General features: G+C 42.9%; 1 protein-coding gene across 1 annotated transcript in view; it reads left to right on the plus strand.

Annotated features, from left to right (window-relative positions):
- hcn4 (hyperpolarization activated cyclic nucleotide-gated potassium channel 4) overlaps nucleotides 1-12012 on the plus strand; it is a gene marked incomplete at both ends in the record, with an annotated part of 75379 nt that extends 63367 nt beyond the window's left edge. Inside the window, 2 exons of the mRNA XM_079287866.1 lie at nucleotides 7950-8114; nucleotides 9707-12012. Of these exons, the coding sequence (XP_079143992.1) occupies nucleotides 7950-8114; nucleotides 9707-12012 (2471 nt within the window). The remainder of the gene's footprint in view (nucleotides 1-7949; nucleotides 8115-9706) is intronic.
- Between the last annotated feature and the right edge of the window lie 2997 nt (nucleotides 12013-15009).

Raw genomic sequence — 15009 nt, forward strand, 5'->3', positions numbered from 1 at the left:
AATCTATCTTTACACATGCCAAAACTAATCAACATTTCAGACAACATGGACCTTGAGCGAGTTGGGGCCATGTTGTCTAAAATGTTGTCCAAATATGTTCCTCCTCGGCAAGGCAGAAATCAGATTTAAAGAGAGCTCATATACTTGTTTCTAGCTCAAGCTTTGTGGTAATGGCACAGTTTGTGTGACAGCTTGGACATGTTGCCGCTCAAATAAGCTGAACTGAGTACACGAGTACTGTAACCACAGACTGTATACGAAGTGGACATAGTCATCGTGAGATTCGTGACCTCACCCATTGCTTTATGGACTGCTGTTTTGAAGCCTTGAGTTCGCCGATTTCGCCGTCACCATCTTGAATTACGGCCGTCGCCATGTTTTTTGCAACCAATGAACGGAGGTTACCATATTTAGATTGCAGAAGAGTGACGTAGAGGCGCCGTACACGGCTTTAGTAGCGGCAGTGACCCGTCAATCACAGTAAGCCCACAAGGAAGCATACTCAGCTTTAGGGTCAATCATGCTGCGTTGAAGAAGACTTAAAACTAGCGATTGAGACCATAAACTCAATAAAAGATGTGTTATTTTCTCATAGATATTCCAAAAACTCTTTCTTGCAACCGGAGGTGTCGCTCCATGCTGGTCAGTAGAGAGAATACAAGGTATAAGACAATTTTGCATCTGCTTCACTCGGAAGAGCCGGGGGTTGAGTGTAACCCACAAAAGTGCAAATGCGCTGGTTTTGGAACAGAAACTGGTTTGCTCGCTTTAATCTTCAGACTTGGATCAGTAATTATTTCCCCCTCTTGCGCATTATAGGCCCAAGGCCCCGACGTACAATGGGGGAGGACAAGTGAGGCAAGCCTAGTGCCACTGGGAGTTTGTTATCAAGCACGAGTTAGTCATTCAATTAATTGGTGCGGATCAGCACAGGAGTATGTGGACCTCAGTTTGTCTGTCAGTATCAGCAAGCGGGAAGTCAAAAATAAGTATTTTTCATATTATGTGCACAACACAGGGGGCCTGCTTCACATGGATTGATAGGCTTTGACTCTCCATCCTGCATGTGAATGAGTGAGCATGTGAATGTGGAGCAACATCAGTCATCGAGGAGCTTTCTTTCTTTTTGTCAAAGACACTCCGCTTCAGCGGGCTCCAGTTTACAGTACGGCAAATAGCATGCGTATGTGCTCATCAACATCCCATCAAACTCATGTACCGTAACTCTTTCATTCCAATGACCTGAATTATTTACACAATTATATACTCAGCAGTCTGCTCCAGTTTGTTAGCTGTTGGATTAGCTCGAGCCAGAGAGCCTAAAGTCTGAAGTTGACATGACATGAACTGGATGGGAGCGTCGGCTGGGCACACAGCGATCCAATGGAGAGGGGAAATGTAATGTGACTGCAGTACTAATGCCAAGGGACACATGGATAGCTGCCAAGCCTCCTCTCTGGACGCTGCTCTGGGCTCAGAAAGAAAACATGCACCCTCCACCCTTGCCTCCACTTCCCTCTTTTTCTCCTTATAGTTCAGTATTGGAACACTTATCTGAACAGCATCTCCGCTGCCCGCTCAGTGTCCAGACTGAGCAGGTTATTGTTTTGTTATAGTTCATCCTTTGTTGCCTGCAGAAATTCATGTGTTGCCAGTGCACAGTGCAAACTATGCCACTCCCTTAGTTGAAGCAGAGATTCAGTGACCCTACATGCCAGTCAGAGGTGCTTATCAAAAGCAGCCTTTGATTGCACCTCTAAGATGGCTCACTTTGCCTCTGTGAGAGTGGCTTGTAGCAGACATGTGAGCGGGAGTTATAGAGGAAAGTGAAACTGAGTCAGAGAGTGGGGGTGAGGAGAAAAGAGGGAAGTACGTTGACTGCACAGTTTGCAATCTCCTGTTTCATCTTTTTGGCTTTACCAGATCTCTGACCGGTTTCCTGTGAATGGGCCTGTTTTCATCTGTAGTCCTGGATCAGAGAACTAACACTCCTCCCATCTCCCTTGACTTTTACCTTTTTTTTGTTGCTTTTTTTTTTTGCCTCTCAGAGCTTAGGCATGGCTGTGCTATAGAACTGCCAAATTGACCCTCTGACTGAGTGAGTCAGTGAGAGGGCCTGGCAGCAGCAAAGGCCCAGGTAATCCTCCCGGTCCTTAACCCAGTTAACACTCCTACACCCCTTGTTCTGGAGCAGCATCAGCTGAAGATCGAGGCACCGCAGCAGTTGAGTGAGTGACAGAATGGGGGAGATGATGATATATAGAGTAGTCTTATATAATATGACAGGTTGGATAGGAAAAGACGATACAATACTGCGTTTTCATACAATGTGTGATGTGATACGACACAATATGTTGTGAGACATCATTTGGCTCCATCATCCAAACACTGAGGGCTTAATGCGAAAGAGGGAATATGATATTACGCAATATCATTGTACAAATACAAACAAGTATGCATGGTATTATTGGATAGACAAAGGTGTGGTACAATAAAATGAAATGCAGAACAGTAGTTTTAAAAATTGTTCATTTACTGGTCAAGCAATACTCACAGTTGCAATTACTTTACCAGCTTCCATAGTGGATATGTGTTGCTATCATCAGCTGTGTTCTCTGATAATGTCAGCAATTACTATATTTGTGTTTAAAAGTACAGAGTGTCGATGTAACTTTAGGCTTATTCAACAAGAAATGTGTTGATTGGTGGATTTGCATCTATACATATACACAAACATCGTCCGGTCTTTGAATGCTGTTTTATTGGGTCTTTTGTCCCTCACCAACATAACCAGCCTCAGGTCAGGGGGTGAAAAAGAGACAATGAGATGTGACGGGACTTCAGCATCCGCCACAGTGCAGAAAAACACCAGGAATGTACGAACCGTCTGTATGCTGGCCAAACCTAAGGTGTTGAGCAGCTATGCTAATGTTGTGAGGGAGTGAGCATGGCATGTCATGGAGAATCAGGCGGCCCACTGCGGATGTTTCAAAGGTTGGAGAGCGTCCGCTCTGGGGGCTGGGGGCGGTGTTGGGGAGGGAGATGGAAGCTGACAGTAGGACTCAGAGTCCAGGTGAGGCTGCGGGACACAGATACTTGATCACAGACCAGTCCTGCTCACACTCGTTAATATACAGCCATGCACACTTATAAGCAGAGAGGAAGGCAGGTACCCATGCACACATATATCACATGCAGATACATGCACACTGAGACCTATTTGAAAGCACATTCAAAGGCCACAATTTACATTCACTCAGATTGGCGCACAGTAGTTTGCATGTCGTCTGTATCTGCTTCAGATACATCTCTCTGATTTTGGTTTGAGTAAGATTTGTGTTATGAAGTTGCATTTGTCAGTGATGTCTTTATCATAATTTACGGTTTATACCTACATTTTGCCAAGTTTCTTCCATTTACCATGTGTGTTCATTGTCTAAATGAACTGTTTGATAAGTTCAACCCTTTACTCACTGATGCTTTGTATTTTTTTGACTTATCTCTTCGGTATTAATGATTTTTAGAGCTTAAAATTTCATAGGTGTTAGTATCTCAGTGCTTCACCAGATTTACCGCCATACAGAGTTGGTGTTATTGACTGTATTTTGCTCAGCTTTCTGCTCCCAGTGCAGTTGTAGCCAGGAGAAAGCCAATAAAAACTCATAGAGAGCATATTTGTTTGCCCTCTATTTATCTGTACATGGCTTTACGCTGTGAGCATACGGCACTCATAAGGTAAAGAAAGTAATGCAGACAAGTGTGTGCCCTGTTCTTCCTTTCTTGGGTTCTCCCCCCCCCCCCCCCCCATGCATGCAGTCTACTCTCCACTTTGAGAGCTGGTGGAGCTGGTGGACTCAGGGGAAGCATCTTTCCAGTAAGAGCCGAGGACACGTGGACTGCAACATCCCACAAAAGACGAGTCGAATGTGTTCTCACTAAGGAGAGCGGCATCCAATTTTAATTGGTGTCATTCAATTTTGATGAATGCATTGTCACTTAAGTGTGAAAATGAAACGAATCATAGCTATGGCAAAGTAACATCTTCTAGTGCATAAATGCGTTGTTTCTCCTGGAAACTAAGGCATTTTTGTGTCTGTAACACACACACTTGCCAAACACAGTTTTGGGAACAATAACAGCTGGACCAGATAAACTCACAGCAGAACAAAACAGGACAGCAGGCGACATGACAGACAGGCGGATTTATCAAGTAAGATTATTCTCAGAGCTGCATCTTTGCTTTCACTACTTTGACTCATTGTTTTTTCAAAATGCTGTTTTTAGAATATACTAAATATTGAGTACAATGACATTTTATTCAGAGACGATAATTCATCTTGTGTCATGACGATATTATAGCTTTGCTAATTTGAGGTGACAAAGCCCACAATTTTTGGTTGATTATGAATCATCTCATTGTTTTTAAGGACCACACAGAAATGGATAATTGTAGAGGCGGCAGTCAGTCTGAGGAGAAAACATACGCCTCTTACAGAATACAGGCAGAGCTACATCAACCAAGCCTGTCCTATGATTTCATGCAGGATTTGGGGAGCATTGCGATGAGCCACAAGAGATGTGAGTAAGCAGTGGGAGTAGAGCATTCATAAATATACGAACCATCAGCGAAAGCCGGTTTGAGCTCGACCGTGAAGTGCATTTGGCTGAATTGAGGGCCGGTGATAAACCATCATGAAAAATGACATGAAATAAAAATGTAATTGGGATTATTTTTTATTATTTTTAAATTCAATTAAAAAAACCATTCCATAATGATAAGCTTAGTTTTTAAAAAGTCCTTAAATGATTTGACAAGTCATCGGTTCATATGTTTTCTACACTATTCATGCATGATCACAAATGATTGTTTATATATTTAGCATTTCACATTTTGTGACATGTACACATCACTATTACATTAGTAGAAACAATATGATAGGTTTCATACAAAAACGTTAAATGTGTTTTTGCGGAGAAATTGAAAAACTGAGAGAATTCTAAATCAGAAATGAATTGTTCAATGGTAGATTAACAGTAGATGATGTATTAGTAAAAACAAATTTGGTTGTTAGATTTTTAGTTATTCTAGTTTTTCTATTCTTTTTTTTTTTTAATTGCATTTTGTGTGAAACCATACATTTTATACTTTGACAGTACATTTTTTCTCTTGGCTCCTAATTTTAAAAGTCTAGATATTCAGGAGAGTATTGAGCTTCAGAGCAGCCGCATGCATTTAGCCCCTCAGCACTCAGCTTCACTTGCTTTCTGCAAAGAGAGTTAGATGAGGCCAGAGGGCCCACTCCAGCTCACTACCTCATCTTTTCTGTGTGGGCTTCATCCAGAAGGCCACGGGACAAGAGGATTTAATACAGAGCTGCCATGCTCCTCTCCAGAGGGGATTACTGGCGCAGTGCTGTGGGAAATGGAACCCCAGCACTGCTACAGCCAGGGCTGTCCCGCTAACACACACTTGCAGTACACACACACACACACACACACATGTAAACACGTAGTGTATACACACACGCACAAACAGGAGAGCGTGGTATTTTTACTCTCTCACATTCACACAGCTCTCTTTCTAACTTGGCCATTGTCCATTCACCCATGCTCTCTCTGTCTCACACATACATGCATAAACTCTGCACTGTACATGAGGTTGTTTTTATGCCACGTACAGAGTACATATTCCTCATTTAAAGCATCATTAAAAATCATCATAACCACTCAGTCACCAGAAAAAAATGCAGAATCCGGTAAAATCGAATGGAATCGATTACAATCGCTGGGTCGTGAATGCTTCATAATGTCAATTGTATAGTGTTCACATTGTTTTGTGGTAACTCGGCTCAAAAGCATTTTTAGATTCCATGTTTATTGGTGGTGATTATTGACTTTCATCATATTAAGAGGTGTTTTTGTGGTCACAAAGTGCAAGTCTATATGTCACAAAGGGAATATGTGTGTTGCAGGGCTGTTGTTTAAGATTGCTTTTTATGGTATAGTTGTTTTTATTTTCTGTCCATAGAGAATATTTTCTAAGATTTCACTCGGCTGTATCACGAGGTCAAACCTTTCTGTTTATTTCATGTTACCACTCTTTTCACTTTCTTCTACCTGTACACATCAAATTACACAGATTTTGTAAAAAACTGATGATTCAGTATTGCTAGGGAGGCAGAGGGAGGATTAAATATCTGGTGCTTACAAGCATCTGTCATCTACAACAGCTAGCATGCTGTGGCTAATGAACTGAAAGGCTTTTCCTCTCAGTTAATTATCTCCTTATGCAGCTGCCTGATACGGATATCATTTACAGAAAGTTTTCCACCTGCAGTTCCTAATGTGAGTGTGCATTGTCAAACTGCAATTGGCTACTTTGAGCAAATCTTGCAACAGCAACAGCAGAAGGCCACAACAAACCACTTTAATGTCTACTCTCTAGTTGACGCCAAACTAGTTCTATGTGTGTAGTGTTATATCCGGGTGTTTCACACAGCTTCCTATTTTATGCAGTAAAAATCAGCTGAACTCTGACTTCCTTAAACGATAGATGTCAACCCATGGAACATGAAGGTGGTAGAACAAAAAAGTTTCATGTACCATTTCATCTTTTAAGTTCTGAAGTTAATAATACTATTTAACCAAGACTGTGCTGCTTCCATAACATTTGCCTTCAGCATTCATACACTGTCAAGATTCAGGTTTTGTTCATATGTTGATATGAGAACTGCTTTAAAGGAGATGAGAGAAGAGCTGTCATGATTTGCCATGATTGTTACAATCCTCTAACACACCCAGGCTCATTGACGGCATCATTTTTTGTCACACACCCACACACAGCTCAATATCATCATACCCACATATGAAACGTGCACGAAAAAAACTAAACAGGGTTACTCATGTTTTTGATGAAAGCAGACACTTTCCAAGCCTGTGTGTGTGTGTGCACGCATTTTTGTTTGTTTTTGTGTGTGTGGCTGCACGTCAGGGAAATGTTAATACGAAACCCACAAACATCAACGGTCTATAGATGTGCAATACCCAAAAAGGGACTGGAACACTGGAGAAAAATACAGTTATGGCGCAGAGTCAAACTATGCATGACATTTCAGGAGATAACTTGGACAAAGAATTATTTGAAAAACAGATTTGATGTAGGCTACAGGGGGGGGGGGGGGGGGGAAGGTGGGAAAGTGCATTCTGTGAGAGAATTGAGAGCCTTTGTGTGAAGATGAGCTGGAAATGGGTTTCTGAGAAAGAGGGAGTGTGATAGCAAACACAGGAAGGGAGGGCAGAAGATGAGATGAAAGCTAGAGAGAAAATAGATTTGGGAATGTATACAAACACATGGCACACATACATAAAAGTCACCTAACCCCTAAAAATATAAACACATACATACATAGATTATATAAAATGTTATGTATATATATATATATATATATATATATATATATATATATATATATATATATATATATATATATATATATATATATATATATATATATATATATATATATATATAGGAACACAATTATATATATAATGCTTCATCTGCATACAGTACAGACACACTTGCACCCACACACACCGTGTATTTGCCAGGGCTCGACAGCCGTGCAGCTTGTTTAATGGAGCATTATATTCCTGGGCTTGGCAGATCAGGGCTGGCAGACCCCTGAGCTCTGAATATGGCATTACTGTGAGTTCCAGACTGATCAATGACAGAAAAGTTGTAGGTTTTAATGTTAAAAGATAAAATAAAACCAGTCTTGGGTTCACATTTTTGCTTAGATAATGTCACTTAGCATACAAGTAACAGCTGGGGAAAAATAAAAATATATAACTGGTATAACTGTTTTAAATTTCAAGTCAAAGACATATGAGCCCCTGGGTTTAACTCCACTACATTACCATCTCTTGTCTGCTATGTTCTGTTGCAGAGATTTGTTTGCTGACGCTGGGCAGGAGGACAGCCAGTGTCCGAGCGGACACATACTGTCGCCTGTACTCTCTGTCTGTGGACAACTTCAATGAGGTGCTGGAGGAGTATCCTATGATGAGAAGGGCATTTGAGACTGTTGCCCTGGACAGGCTGGACCGTATTGGTAAGAAAATATAATTTAAACAATTTCAGAGGGAACTCTTGAAGATTTTTCATGACTGTAAACAAGATGCAATCAACTGCATTTTGCAAACTTTCATCAAGACATGAATGCTTAGCTGTAATGCAAACCTTACCAACCCTTAATTTGCATTTTAGATATTTGCAAATGAAGCTTATGATTAATCTGGTTTTACCCAGTAGGCGTATCAATGAGTAGACATCATTACTATGTTAGGAGAGGATGCATCTCTGTTCACCTAAGAATCTGTTCACACTCACACTCATGAGTGTTTATGTTCAGCATGGCCCAACATGCTGTAAAAAAAAAGAAAATCCACAGTGATACACTGATACAGAAATGACTTCCAAAGGCATATCAACATGCAGATAGAGCTCTGGTATTGAAATGCGTGACTTCTCTCACGCATACAATTGGTATTATTTCCATATCCATCGCTGTTCCCAGGCTCAGCCCTGAGTAGATGAGAAATTCACAATGAAAGGCACGCCTGTATCATCACTCAGCTATCGCAGCGTGCTCTGTTTTATCCTCAGCGATGTTTGGAATGGAAGATAGAGGAACTGCTTTAGGGGTTCTCTTTGTAGAACATGGCTGCTTTGAAAAGATGTGGTGGGCTGATAGTGATGTTTCTGTCTCCTACGTATGTCCTTTCTCCTGGGCGTGATGCTCATGTACACCCTTCTTCACGTATTACGTAACTTACACAGTGATGATCCACACATTAATTACTGTCTTGATGGGCTCACAATCTGATTGGAAGTGTGCAGGTGATAAAGGGTCAGATGATGACAGGGCCGAGCTGGATGTAGATATAATACCTCAATGCAGCATCTCTTCTAATCTGCGACCAGCCGTGCCAGATCTGAGCTTAATTGCATCTACAATAGCTTCGGATTTCACAGCCTTTTGTTTGCACCAAATTGAAAATGGCAGTCATATGAATTAACCGTGTCATCGCTAGTGCGGCCATTCAACAATGACTAATGGACTCCACGGTCTCTGTAAGGTTGGCTCAGCAGTTGGTATGCCTGTCATAGTGATGCAACTTCAACTTCTCTCTTTGACCCTGTGCTCAGCTCACAGGGACTTCAGAGTACTAGTGGTCGTAAGGCGGAAAGTGAAGGGGAGCAACTAGGAGCAAAAATATTGTGAAAAGGTCCATTCTTATATTTAATTTAAAATTTTGCTTTGTGTGTGTGTCATCAGTGTCCCACAGAAGTTATAGCATTTGAGAAAAATATGATTTCAAGTTTATCTTTGATTTTAAGATACTTCTTTTTGATATTAACAACCCATAACAGGAAAGAAAACATGACACCAGAGAGATGGCTTGACCTATTATCTCAGTGCAGCTCACATTCTATCACAGGCTGAACCGGCATCTTATGGTACAATGTATGCTTTATGTTTTGTCCCTGTTTCCTGGGAATCACTGTGCCAGCTTCTTTTATTGGAAAGGATTGTTAGAAAATAGATGTCAAACCGGTTCTAACATTCTCCTTTTGTTTCTTTTTTTCTCTCAACTGTCCCTCTTTATGTGTCTGATTTTGTGTTTGCGTGTGCTTTTTCAGGCAAGAAAAACTCCATCCTGCAGCACAAGGTACAACACGACCTCAGCTCTGGTGTACTCAACTACCACGAGAGTGAGATCATTCAGCAGATTGTGCAGCATGACAGGGATATGGCCCACTGCGCCCACCTCTTGCAGAACGCCCCACCCCAGACGCCTCCTTCACCTACCCCTGTCATCTGGGCCCCCCTCATCCAGGCCCATCTCCAGGCAGCAGCTGCCACCACCTCAGTAGCCATTGCCCTGACACACCATCCCCACTTTCCACAAACTCTTTTCAGGCCTCCGGTTTCTGTTCTGGGGTCCCTAAAGGACCCTCCTAGCCGGCTCAAAAAGTTTCACACATTTGTTTCTCAGTCCACAGCACCTGACTCTGCTGGGAGCTCCCCCTCTACCACACCCTCTAAACTGCGCACTGAGATGGACATGCCATTGCTGGCTTCTTTTCGGGCCCTGCGCATGACGTCAGGTACAGGGCCAACTGGCACTAGCCAACAGGCCTCAGGTAGCGGAGGCCAGAGTGGACCTAGTGTGACTGGTGAGTCCAGTGGAAGAGGGGCCTCTGCCTTCCCTTTTGGACCATACTCTTCATCTGGTTCACCCTCATCTAGTATGGCCCAACTACACCCACAACCACAGCATCAACAGCTCTTTCGCTCCAGCACCCCACCTCTCTCAAACCTCTTCAACCAAGGATCTACAGGTGGAAGCACAGGGCCAGGAATAAGTGGAGGGGCAGTTGGAGCCTGTGGTGGTGCTACAGGGTGGTCTTCAGGTGGAGCAGTCGATGGGTCTGTGGAAGGAGCCATGGGAGGAGACATTGCTTGGGCTGGAGAGGACTTTATAACTAGAACAGGGCTACTGCCTGGGGCGCACTTTGGGTTGGGAGGAGCTACTGGTGGATCAGTAGTCGAGATCTCAGGGGATTCAATGGGAGGGATATCTGAAGGATCAGTGGGTGCTGCTTGTGGCAGGTTAACAGGTGGGGCATCAGGGGGATCAGTGGGGGGCATTACCTGCGGGTCAATAGGAGATGCAACCAGGAGATCAATGGGAGGGACTTCTAGGGGATCAATGGGAATAGCTTCTGGGGGATCAGTGGGAGGGGCTTCTGGAGAGTCGCTGGTGGTAATGACCACTGGAGGATCGTTTGGAAAGGCTTCTGGTGGATCAATAGGAGTGGTTTCTGGGGGATTGACAGGAGGGGCTTCTGGGGGACCACTTGGAGGGGGGTCCGGTGATTCTATGGTAGGACAACCTGGAGGATTCTTGGGAAGAGTTTCTGATGGATCCACAACTGGCCATATAGGAGGTATAGGAGGTGTGAGTGGGCCAGGGGGAGCAGTGATTGGAGGAAATATTGGCAGAGCATCAGGCTTAGCAGTTGGGAGCCATTTAGGGGGTTCTACAGCTTGTCCTGTAGGAGGGACTTCTGTTGGAATTAGAGTTGGACTTCTTGGTACCTCTCAGAGTCCTATATCTACCGGCACATCCAGCCCTTTGCCTGGTCAGCTTCTACACAGCCAGCCACCTCCCAAGCCGCCTCAGGTAGCTCCTTTGCAGCAGTTTGCTGGGGGTGGCAGGACTACCAGTGGCTTAAACCTCTTCCATTCCCCTCCACATGGCTCCCCATCCTCTAGCAGAAGACAGCACAGCCAGCAGCCTGCTGAGGGCTCCCCATCCTCTCTCAGCCATTTTAGCCTGGCAGGCCTCCAGTCTGGCTTTCTGCCTCACCAGATGTCCCTGGAGACGTCTGCCCTGGCCTCCCTGGCTCAGTATGATTCAGCAAACGCCTCCCCCTGCCTTACCCCAGTGGCGCCCAGCCCTACTATTCAAAGCCCAGTGGCGGGCAGGACTTTCCACTACAGCGACCCCTCAAGTGCCACAGGATCCCACAGTTATCCGCTCATGCCTCAGTCTCCTCTCCCTTCACAGCCTCCCAGCCAGCCACACACAACAGAGAGAGATTCTCCACTGGGCCACTTTTCTGAGAACCTTAAGCTTTTATCCAGCTCGCACCCATCTCTGCCCCAGGAGGTGGCCCAGGCCTTAGGCCACCATATTGCTTGCTCTTCTGTGGAAACTGGATATTACCCCTCATCCTTTTCCTCACCCACTCTTGTGCCCAAATCCTGTAGCTCAGTGCCAGAGCATATGACTCCTCCAATCCACATATCTCCGGGGCACCCTCACCAGACTCAGCCCCCTGGGGCCTCCCCGGCCTTGCCTCTACGGAGCGCATCTGCTGCCTACTCATCAGATCTAGAACCTCAAACTGTCCGCTCTAAACTCCCTTCAAATTTGTGAGGATTGATCACACCCTCCTGTGCTCCTCCAAACTGAAACAAACACAAACTATCTCCATGTGTGAGATGCTTTTTTTCTGTCTTCAGACATACTATAGAATACTATATTTGTTTTATGCTTTGACCTCCTTTTTTTATTCATACATATTGTACATAGATAGAGATATATTTAAATGATAAGTTGATCAATGGACTTGGAGGGTGTGAAATCTAATATTTTCTTTATTTATATAACTATGCCAAATTCATCTGGTGAAGATTTGGAAGACAATTCATTTGATTACACAATAATACTCTTTTTCTGCAGGAACCTATGCACTAACACCTGCATGTATAAATGCTTTTTGCGTGTTTCAAAAAATGATTTAAATTTTTAGCGAAAACAAAATGCTTCAAGACGGGCTCAATCTTGTACTATCTCATACAGGATCACATATTGTTGATCCTTAAATGTATCTATTAGATTGTACTTCTTTATCCTCTGTATAAACTTTTCAAAACGTAACAAGAGATGGAGAAGAGATTTTAGGAAACCAAAAATACTTTTCCTGTGGGGTTCATTCACCTCCTCTTAGCCCGTCAATTCTTATTTTATACCACTTTATCGTAATAATGTTTTTTGAAGCAGGGGGCAAGGGGTTCAAGGAGCAACCCTCCATTTCAATATTGAGGTATAACAGTATGTGAGTGGCTGGCTTTCTGCAGAGTCCTCAACCATGTCCTAGCAAGCTAACTTTGTCTTCCAAGCTCATGCCGCTAATGTGTGTAGAAAGCATGTGTTGTTTTTCTTCCTGACTGTGTGCAACTGATAATGTGTGAGTAAGTGCGGATAAGTGTGTGATTCAGTGGAACTGCCGGATGCAAGTAAAGACTTTACCCTGGACTGGTCAAAAGGATGTTGGCCTTTTTCAATCAAAGCCTAGGACTTCCATTCATCACAGCTTGTGTGTTACATTGTGAACCATTTGTTCACAAATAGTCAAATATACTGTATATTGACCCCAAAACTAGACTTACAGTCATTGAGCAAATGCAGTACATACAAGCTGAAATGTCCGAAAATTTAAATATTCCACTTGATATTTGTTTTCTGCATTACGTCTACTAAAACTGCTATATGATCAATATAGACATGTTTCCTCATCGAGGGCCAGTGCTGAGTTTGCGATGTTGAATGTATGTCCATTTGGTGTTGCTAAAAGTAGGTACTGTAGCAATGGATGCACTGTGGCCCCGGGGCTCAAGAGACTGTTCCGTAACTATATTGGTCATCGGTTAAATTTCTTTGACGTTTTCATCAGCAACCAGTTCTTCTGCCAAAGTGTCCTTGAGCAAGACACAGAGTCGACTCAATTGGTGTGAGGGAATCTGACTATACGACTCAGTATAGTTGCCTAAAACAGCCCAGACTTTACTGCATGTTCTCCTTTAAGTATTGCCATACTCCCGCCCTGCTTTTGTAACTCTGAGAGAAATTGCTTGAATAAAGGTGCAGGAAACCATTGGGTTGAGTTTTGTCAACACTGTTGACAGATTTTGACTTTAGTTTTGATTACATTGCTGTAGACATGTCTGAATAATATACAATACATACATGGAGCATATCTAGATTTATCATTAAAAGATGGGAAAAGTTCCGTCATACATTATATGTGTATTCATTCAGAATCTGGTGGAACAGTCAGAGACCCTCAAAGTGGTCCAGAAAACTGAATACACAGTGGAGGAAGGTATCACTAAATTCCCAAAGGAGAGGAGCAGTGATATGCTTCTACATGTTTGTCTGTAGCTCATCACCAAGACAGACCCAGGTTCCAATCCGACAGCTGAGTCCCTAACTCAGTCACAGCACTCAGCCACAGCAGTCTAATTTAACAAGACATATCTGTAATCCCTCGACCCTCGCAGGCTATCATGGATTCACACACGGAGGTGCACAGTGACCACGCTCTTCCCTCATTAAAGTTCCCATAAGTCCCTATAATAAGGTATAGTGATACACATGACATGACACGCAGCTGCACGTATGCTCATTTACTGACATGCACACAACAACAAGAGTACACATTTACTTCTCCTTGCAAAAATAATAAATATTCAACAATACTTTTTTGTGCAGCCTTTTGTGAAATTACTGAATTTGCAGAAAGTTAATCGATGACCAATTGATTTTCCACTTTCTTATTGCAGTCAGATTACCCAGGCCAGTATATATAGCCAGCACTTTTATGATTAATGATTTAATGTATTATTTTTGTTGAAGACATTAATACATGCATTGTAACCCTTGGTAGTCTTGGTATTAATACATCGCTATATTCACCATTTGCCTTGCAAGAAATTGGGCAACACTATTATAAAACAAGGTTTCTATCATCAACCTAAAAGAAAGGTCTATCATGGGACACTGTGGAAAAACAGTTATAAGCAACACTGTTGAGGAGGTGTTGCATCTTAGGGTGCACTGTTTGATGATTCATTTTCTTATTTTCGTTTGGATAACTGGCCACATGAAGACGTTATTATGTAATGTCAAGATTATAGTCAGGAAATGTAGTCTATCAAGAACTGACATATGATTTAATTAGGCAGAATGAGGGGAAGTAGACACAGCAAGAACTCTATGATTAGCTTATCATTCTAGAATTACTCTTGATTTAGATTACATAAGTGAAATCAATAATGGATCATAGCGTTCATCTGGAGACGCATGACCTTTTCATTGTCATCTTCACAGATGGAGTAGCCGTTACTAATAGCTTGAGCAGTGTTTTGTTCACTTCTGCCACATTAAACACCTCATCTACATCTGCAGTAAACAGCTAGCTGATAGGCTCTGAAACATTTCGTCGGCCTTGAGCCTCGTGGTAGGAACCACCCAGAGTGGCTAAAGGGTGGGCAGGACACTGCTCTACGACAGAAATGACAAAGTAAACACATCGAACAGGTTCACCTCTGGAATACTGAGTGTAGGCGTTAAAGCCTTGGTCTTCTTGTA

This window comes from Melanostigma gelatinosum, assembly GCF_949748355.1.
Source record: "Melanostigma gelatinosum genome assembly, chromosome: 2".
NCBI lineage: Eukaryota > Metazoa > Chordata > Actinopteri > Perciformes > Zoarcidae > Melanostigma > Melanostigma gelatinosum.